The sequence below is a fragment of the Polistes canadensis genome, unplaced genomic scaffold (assembly GCF_001313835.1).
Source record: "Polistes canadensis isolate GaletaPanama2010 unplaced genomic scaffold, ASM131383v1 scaffold_15, whole genome shotgun sequence".
Lineage (NCBI taxonomy): Eukaryota > Metazoa > Arthropoda > Insecta > Hymenoptera > Vespidae > Polistes > Polistes canadensis.
In genome coordinates, this window is record NW_014569562.1 from 99,701 (window position 1) to 109,324 (window position 9,624).

The 9,624-nt window shown below is 31.8% G+C and overlaps 1 protein-coding gene across 4 annotated transcripts; it reads left to right on the forward strand.

Moving 5' to 3' along the window:
• The first annotated feature begins 266 nt into the window (after nt 1-266).
• LOC106793555 (octopamine receptor beta-2R-like) lies at nt 267-5,426 on the forward strand. 4 transcript variants are annotated; one of them, XM_014760581.1, is made up of 4 exons: nt 267-1,476; nt 1,813-2,040; nt 3,164-3,248; nt 4,222-5,426. In XM_014760581.1, the coding sequence occupies exons 1-3, from the start codon at nt 476-478 to the stop codon at nt 3,210-3,212; spliced, it is 1,278 nt and encodes a 425-aa protein (XP_014616067.1). In that variant the 5' UTR covers nt 267-475; the 3' UTR covers nt 3,213-3,248; nt 4,222-5,426. The 4 variants fall into 4 exon arrangements, with proteins under 4 accessions (XP_014616067.1, XP_014616066.1, XP_014616068.1 ...); XM_014760580.1 differs by having other exon boundaries at nt 3,164-3,206; XM_014760582.1 differs by lacking the exon at nt 3,164-3,248 and having other exon boundaries at nt 268-1,476; nt 1,813-2,065.
• The last annotated feature ends 4,198 nt before the right edge of the window (nt 5,427-9,624 follow it).

Consider the following 9,624-nt stretch of genomic DNA (forward strand, 5'->3'; position numbering starts at 1 on the left):
GAGAAAATGTCATTGAACTTTTTGAAATGTTTCCAAATTGAATTGAAAGAAAACTTGTTTGCAAGTGTAAAATGCGTTTAAAAAGATTTCGAATGATTGCTTCTTGTTAATCGATCTTAGCGTTCCGGCGTTAGCACGGTAAATAGAATCGAATAGAAATAGGAGGAAGGTTTTAATTCCAAGAGGATTTCGTTAACCTCTTCCCTTTTTGGTCTGTCTTTTCGATCAATAGGATTTGTCAGAGAGTGTACAAATTAATTGAAATAAGTTTATTTCTCGTTTCAGATTATAAGAAGAAGAAGAAGAAGAAGAAAAAGAATAAGAATAAGATGAGGATCGGTCTAATGTTGATTTGCCATGACGTAAGATTTAGTAGTTTATAGTCGAACTGGTTTAAAAAAAAAAAAGAAAATAAAAAGTCAGTTGAAGCAGATAGAAAGAAAGCAAGCAAGAAGGGAGGTTTTTAGGTGATAGAATGACGACGCTAACTACAGCGTCGGATCGTCCGGAGGGCTCGTTGGTAGGCGTGACGTCAGTCCTGGACTTAGCCTCAAGTGGTAACATCAGTTTTGTGAACAATGAGAGCAAGGAGTCCATAAAAGAGGATCCTTGGCCAGACTTATCCTTAACGATATTGAAAGGTTGCGTACTCGGTTGGATAATAGTTATGGCCGTGTTCGGTAATTTATTAGTAATGGTGTCGGTAATGCGTCATAGAAAATTACGTATAATAACGAATTATTTCGTGGTGTCATTGGCATTGGCCGACATGCTCGTAGCGATGTTTGCGATGACATTTAACGCGAGCGTACAAATCAAAGGTAAATGGCTCTTCGGTTATTTCATGTGCGACGTCTGGAACTCGTTGGACGTTTATTTCAGTACGAGTTCGATTTTACACTTGATGTGCATATCCGTCGATCGTTATTACGCGATAGTTAAGCCTCTGAAGTATCCCATCAAGATGACTAAGAGAGTGGTCGCGTGTATGTTGCTCGCTTGTTGGATATCACCAGCTATCATTTCATTCGTACCGATATTCAACGATTGGTATACAACTGTCGAAGACAGCGTACATCGACAGGATCATCCGGATGATTGTGTTTTTCGTGTTAACAAGGGTTACGCCATTGTATCATCGAGTATATCTTTTTGGATACCGTGCACCATTATGATGCTTACTTATTATTCTATATTCAAAGAGGCTAATCGTCAAGAAAAACAAATGCACAGTCGTCTCGGTAACGCAATGTTATTAAGCCATAGGCCAAGCAAAGATTTGAACAATCTCAACGGCGAGCTCAACAGCGCCGGTTCATCGAAAACTTTAACGCTCAACGAGATTAGCACGGACCAATTGCATACTCCTACCAAAGACAAGAACATGATGAAAATGAAGAGAGAACACAAAGCCGCTAGGACATTAGGAATCATCATGGGCACGTTTATACTCTGCTGGTTACCATTCTTTTTATGGTACATTATTTCATACATAATCAAAAACAAATATACATTTGTCAATTAATATTTAAATTGTTAAATTTCATTTACAAAATAATCTCACATTTATATTACATTGTCAATTATATTAACACACAAACTTGCTTGCTCGTACAGGCCCACAAAATTCTACCGAATTTTCAAGAAAAACTTTATTGTTTACAACGCAAAAAAATAATATAATACATACAGGATAACCGATCATTTTGAAAGAAAGATGACACATATTTTTTAGCAAAAAAAAAAAATATATATATATTATAATATAAATAAATATAAAGATAGATATTTCTGAGATAATTTATTTTATAGGTACGTCATAACAGCACTCTGCCGTACGTGTCCCTGTCCGAATATCGTCATAGCAATCCTCTTTTGGATAGGATACGCAAACTCGGCGTTAAATCCGCTGATATACGCGTACTTCAATCGTGACTTTCGGGAAGCTTTCAAGAACACCCTACAGTGCGCCTTTTGTTCACTCTGCAGGCGGCAGCCGTCCGATCTCGAAGCGTTAAACCTCCGCCGGCCGTCCCTAAGGTACGATCTGGTCTGACACTTCGAGGTATGCACTTCGTTCTCTCTCTCTCTATCTATCTCTATCTATCTCTCTCTCTTCATCTCTTTCTATCTTTCTATTTTTCTATAACTCTTGGCCCATTTTCCATTTCTAGCTAGACAACTCATTGCTCGGTGTGTTATTCTCTTCTAACACGTTTCTTTTTTTTTTTTTTTCTTTTTTTTTTCTCTCTTCCTTTGCAATTTTTCCTTTTAGAGTAGCCCTTTTTCTTCTTCTGGCAGACTTTTCACCGCCTTCGTTTTTAGATTTTACCGAATAGAAGACAAACACGTCGGCATGGAAAAGCAAGCCTTCCCTTTTTTCTTCTCTCTCTTTCTCCTTTTTTATCTATCTCTATTTTTTCTATATCTTTCTCTGTCTGTTTGTCTGTCTTTCTTTCTTTCTTTCTTTCTTTCTTTCTTTGTTCGTCGGTTTGTTCGTTCGTTCGTTCGTTCTTGCTAGATATTGGCACCTGCTTGCAACATCGGAATCACAAGGAGAGAGCAAACGAACGTGTTTAAATGGACGAGGAAAAATCTCGTTTGGTGTTACATTTTTCTTATACCAGCAAATCCTAACCTTTACTAATCCCCTTTACTCTTCCAACCCTTCTCTACCCATTAACCCTGCTAGTCCCCCGACCGTTGTGTCAGGGATGATACGAAAGTTCTGTCACGTCAAAGTCTTTTTAAAAATCGCACTAAATTTTATCTTCCTTTATTAATTTCTATTCTTTTATCTTTTATTTATTTATTTTTTTTTTCATTGTATTTTTCATTGCGTCTTCTTGATCGTTATATATGAAACACGTTACGAACAAAACGGAACTTTAATCTTTTCGTCGAGGCTCGTTTGTTGCGTGTCCTTATTTTATGATTTTGTACGTTTTTTTATCTTTTAAACACCAATCAATCCTATTTCTTGTTTTTTTCCTTTTTTTTTTCTTTTTGTTTTGTTGTTTTGTGAAAATATCGGACACCTTTTTTGGGGTAATTTTTGTTTTGTTTAGTCGTATGGACCACGTGTGTGTATATCTGTATGTACCAATTGAAAATCTTCGAAGAAATAATATACGGGGTACAATACCTCCTCTTTTGATTTTAGGATAAACGACAGGACTTTTGAGTCAGCCAAATACACGGAAAGGGTATGAAAGATACACTCTATCAAACTGAATTAACAGCGTCAGGTACTGTGGAATAATGCAATGCACATCCCCCCGACCACACCCTACCTTCTCCGTTTGTTAATTCCATCGTGTATTTGTATATATATATATACACAACTTTATATATATTTAATATATTATAATATATAAAGAGGTTGTCCCCAGTTTCCCTCTCTCCCACAAAATTTCACCAGCATATTCCATAAGTAAAATAATTAAAAAAAAAAAAGAACAATGTTTTTTTATTTTCTCTAATTTTGACCTGTAGAATATACTGGTAAAATTTTGCGAGGTCGGAAAAAGTTGATCTAAAATTAATGCATATATTTAATAATAAATATATAAATATATGTATAAAATATATATATATATGCTATATATTTATTAATATAATTAAATATAAATAAAAATAAAGAAAATCGAGACGGATTTGTTACTCGCGAAAAATAAATGAATTCTTTCAGGCCTGTCCATGTCGCACGTACACATAAATATTACAAATACGTAGTATACAAAATGCATGCTTAAACTTCATAAAAAAAAAAAAGAAAAAATAAAATAAATAAATAAAAAGAAAAAACCAAATTTAATATATTCCGCATAATTAAATTGCAACGATTGCATAATCATTACGCTGCTATCATTATTTACTATTACTATTACTATTACTATTACTATTTTTCACGCTATTTTCTAATATCTTCTATATATCTGCTCTATCAAATACTTTTTTCTAACTGGCATAAATGTTTAAGTGTTTATTACACCTGTTTATAATAAAAAAAAAAAAAAAAAAAAAAAGAAAAGGAAAAAACAAAAATTAATCAATTGAAATTCTTTAAAAAAAAATTGTCAAACCAGACACGAAGGATCGATCCCACATGAGAGTACGTTAAAATAAAGTAAAAAAATAAAAATATCAAGCAATTTGTTGAATGAAAAAAAAAACAAAAAAATACTTATCAGTGATAGATCAATGATCCGTTTATTACAGGTACGATGATCGAACGAAGAGCATATACACGGAAACTTACATCATCAAACACAACGATCGTCGGAGATCGAGCGAATTCGGCAGCAGCCTTTGAGAGACTCTTTAACGTGATCCTTTGACAGGTCAAACGATCTTCTGCTGTGTTCCATGAAGAAAAAAGAAAAGAAAAGAAAAGAAAAGAATAGAAAAGAAAATGAACAAAACAAAACCAAACAAAAAAAAAGAAATTATTCGATCGATACGTAAAAGAAAATATACCCAATTCTCGCGAAACGAACAATTCAAAATAAAGAAAAACCATGGTGAGGGGGAAAGGATGGACGGAGGGTGGTGACCGATGGGTGGGTGGATGGTCGGTGCTTGGCTAGAAAAAATAAATGATACGAAAAATTAATAAATTAAAAAATATTACTTACACAAAACATACTTTTTTCAAAGAGAGATCGGAATCAAACAAAAACGAAAATGAGAAGAAAAATGAAAAAAAAAAAAGAACAAAAGTAATAAAAAGATCGTGACGGATGATGAATAGTAGAAGAAAAATTTACGAAGATGATCTCGAATAGTTCATTTTTGCCTTTCTGTCTATCTCTCTCTCTCTCTCTCTCTCTCTCTTTTTCTTTAATCTTTTAATCTAATTCTAATAATGCAAAAAATAATGGAACATAGAAAAGAAGTATTATATAGATGATATCATACACCGTCTTTAATCGAGCATTTTATTCCCTAAAAGCGTTACCCCTTTTACTAAGGCCTCTTATGTGTTTGTAAAAGAGTGAGTGAGTGAGATAGATAGGAAGAGAAAGAGAGAGAGAGAGAGAGAGAGAGAGAGAGAGAGAGAGAGAAGGATAGAAAGCTTTACGCGCGTTTTAATGAAACGCGATAAAAGCAAGGAAGCAAGACGAGCCTTAACGTAGTTTCGTTTATTACTTCCCCTACGTTCGACGTCCTTTGATTCACCTCCTGCCTCCCTCCCACCCTTCCACCCCCCCTTTCACCGTCAGCTCTTTCCCTCCAACTTTCCTACCCCCTCGCCTTTAATCGTAATTGACGTTCAAAAAACGTTTTTTCATCTCTGCCAATTGCAATCGATAACTCGATTGTCGAATAGAGCACGTCGAACAAAGGCTACAAAAATGAAACGCGACTAGAAAGAAAGAATGAAAGTGTGAGAGAGAGAGAGAGAGAGAGAGAGAGAGAGAAAGAGAGAGAGAAAAAAAAGGGATAGAAATGGTGTTAGAGAAAAAGAGAGAGTGGTGGTGAGGATAGGAATGGTGGATGGGTGGTTGCAGGAAGATGATGAGAGAACATGAGATTCGAATGCAAGATAAATGGGAGAGTATCATGGCCTAAAAAAACAAAATCTATATACATATACACATATGTGTATATATATTTATATAGAGATTTAAAACGTTAAATCGTTTACCACAAGACACGTTCGCTTTTCAAATGATACTAAACCGGTGCTAAAGTTTCATTCATATCACGAGAAATTAAAAATTTAGAAAATGTTTACGTAAGTGGCGTTGATATATATATATATATATGTGTGTGTGAGTGAAATTCTGAGAGAGAGAGAATTTTTGTATATAATATCAAAGGAAAAACTTATGTTCAATATATATTTTAGATTTAAAGATATTATATATATATATCTACGAAATCTCTTTTATTTAATATTAATTTAATATAGAAAAAGAGAGAGAAACGGAATATGAGAAATAGATATTATTATATAAAGTTTGAAATATTTCTTATAAAAGAAGATTAATTAATGTTTGCTATTTGTACAGTGAAATCGTATCTTCTTTCTCTCTCTCTCTCTCCCTCTACCTCTCTCTCTTTTTCTTACTTTGATTTGAAATCTTCAAATACCCTCAAACAATTTCCATTGAATGCATCATAATTAATTCATACTACTACGTTTTTCAATAAATAAAACGTGATATTTGATTACTAATCAAATGAATGTTTAGTATTTATAAAAAAAATCTCTCTCTGTCTCTCTCTTTCTTTCTTTCTCTTTCTTGTTTTTTTTTTTATTATTTCTAAATCTTTAAATTGTGCTTTCAAACAATTTATTAATTCGTTCGTCGATCACCCCCTCCCTATCGATTTTCTTTTTATTTTTTCTTAATTTGTATTATTATTAAATGCGATAAAATTGTTATAATAATTCTTTAACAAAGTGATACAACACATCATAGGATATTAATCAATCACCCCAAGAAGAATAAGATTGAAAATCAATTTGTGAAGGGAAAGCAAATCTCGTTCTAATCTCGATAAATAATTTCTTCAATGCCGTGGGATTATTACTCGATCGATATTCGTACAACACGCGATTAGAAGTGTATATAATAATCAGTATGTTTGTGCAAACGCGTGTGTGTCTGTGTGTATGTGCGAAAACATTTATGGGGCGTGTAAGCATGTGATAAATCGAAATTTAGCGATATTACCTATTTTTACATAATTCTATTTGTTATTATTATTATTATTATTATTATTATTATTATTATTATTATTATTATTATTATTATTGTTGTTGTTGTTGTTGTTGTTGTTGTTGCTGTTGTTGTTGTTATTATTGTTATTAGTTATTGCTATAAAATAATATTCTTTTTTTTTTACCCCATTAAGGCTGACTAGTTTAAAAAATAATCGCCATATTAATTAATTCATTACTCTAATAATCTATTCGTATCTTTCTTTTCGTTTCTTTAATATTATTTACTTGCAACATGTATATACATGTATATATGCATACATTTATTCTCAATTATGTGTATTTATATATATATAATATATATGCATATATGCATATATACATATGTTCATTTGTGAATACGTGTATATATTATTATTATTATTATTATTATTATATTTATTTATATCAATCGTTGTACGTATTTGTATAATATTTCGTATAAATCTCACGTTTAATGAGTTGTTTGTAACTACGTTATTTACAAAAGTGTGTGTGTGTGTGTGTGTGCGTGTGTGTATTTGTGTTATGCATGAGCGAGAAAAAGAGTGAGAAAAAGTAATTGGGGCGGAGTCAAAAGTTTCGTTCGTATTTTAATGGAAAAGTGAGCCCAATCATGATTTTTTTGTTTTTACATATTCCATATCAAGCGTTCTAAAAAAAATGGTATTGCAAAATTGTTTTCACGTTCGATATTTAATTCCTTATCGATAATCATAACTGTTTAATGTGCCGATTTTGATCAAATCATTTTTCCATCATTTTATTAATTTTCTTTCACCAATTGTAGTCGATCAGATCGAGCTCGGCATCGTTGACATTTTCATTTTCAGACTGAAAACGCACGAACCAGCTTTCTGCCACCAACACTGATCATACATTTTTTTTTTACCAGCTTGACTGATATTCTTCCCTGTTTTTTTGTATATTTTTTTTTTCCTAATCAAATTTCCAAACGTATCGAATGAACAAATATCGCAACTTGTTGTTTATAATTGTACTCTGCAACGTGTCAACTTTCAAATCCAATCAAGCAGAGCATTGCCAGAACCGATTAGTATTGTCAGAATTATGCGATTCCAAATCTATACGAAAAATACGAAGAAACTTTTTCACCGACCCGCCCCCACCCCCTCCCCCACCCGATATATTACGTAAATATATTATTCGTCGATAACAGAAGAGAACTGATTAATCATGCAATAAAGTAAACATTATGACGGCTTTTTAAGACGTTCCTTATAGGTAGGTGTATAAATAAAAATTAAAAAAAAAAAAAAGGTAAAAAGAGAGAGAGAGAGAAAGAGAGAGAAAAAAAAAACAACAATCAATTAAAGATGATAAGCGAATCATGTGTGATGTTTTTGAAAAAACTTAAAAACACGAACAAGTCTTCGTAAGAACGAGATCAAACTTTTTTTCCTATTAATTTATTATTATCTTAATTTTAATGTGTAGAAATATTTGTAATATAAATGATTCGTGAATTATTCATTTTCTTTAATTATTATTATTATTATTATTATTATTATTATATAAACATATCTTCGAAATGAATGCAATCATTTTTGTCATAATATTGTTTCTAATATAAATCATGTACTAAAATGAAAATATGTGTTCCTGTATATGCGTGTGTGAGTGAATAAACGAACGAACGAACAAACGAACGAACGAATGAATGAGTGAGTGATAAAAAAAAAGAAAAAAAGGAAAAAAGGAAAATACGTTAGTCGCGTTATTTGAAGTTGACTGTAAATAAACGCGTGATGCGATAGTATGATAATTACCACCTATGTAATTAAAAAGATCAAAACAAAAAAAAAACAAAAAAAAAAACAAAAAAATAATAAAAGAGAAAAAAAACACCAGAGGAGAAAAGAAATAAGAAAAGAGGCGAGGATATAAAAAAAAAAAAAAATAATAAAAAATGAGATTAATCTCATTGATTGATCGTATACGAACAATATATACATATATTTATGTATATATCGATATTAGACAAAAAAAAATACTCGGAGATTGACAGTAGTTGCAACTCGTTTTCTCGAGAGAGAGAGAGAGAGAGAGAGAGAGAGAGAGAGAGAGAGAGAGATGTGTTTAAATTTATATAGTAATTTATTTTAGGTAAATAATTTGTTGATTGTATTTTTTATTTACAATTTCATTTGGGAATATTCGTAACGCTTCGTTAATTCGCAATCATTGTAACTGTGATATATGTATGTGTGTGGAGAGATGTGTTGTACATATATCAATCAGTTGAACGCGCGTTGCATTCGTCGTGTTGAAGAGAAAGAGAAAGAGAGAGAGAAAAAAAACTCGTAAAAGGAAGGAGCGTCGAGCGTTTTATGATCTCTTTAAAAGAAGAGTGCAGTTATATATCGGTTTAAACATTGCTCTGGGGCACACATGCGTTGGCATAATACAACGCTCGTTTGACAGCATTAGGATGACTACTTGCTGACCGTGAAACCAGACGAGTTCAATGTACAGACCGGTTGTTATATATATATATACATTCTATTCGTATATGTTTTATTACATATGTGATATATTTATTTATTACTTTTTCTCTTATACATTATTATTATATCGATATGCATCATCTAAAAAAAAGAAAAATGTTATTTCATTAGTTTGATGTCTTTTAATGCATCAAATGCATCATTAATGACAAATTTTCGCAATTTATTATTTTCTTCACGCTAATCATTCCCTGTTTAGTTTGTATAATCATCATCATCATCATCATCATCATCATTTACAGGATATCTTGTATATTATATAATAATTATGCTATCACACACACAGATACATACACACAATGTATGTCATCACGCATAATTTTGTTTTCGTATCGAGTTATTCTAATGCGTTTAGAAAATATAATAGAATAGTCTTAAAAAAAA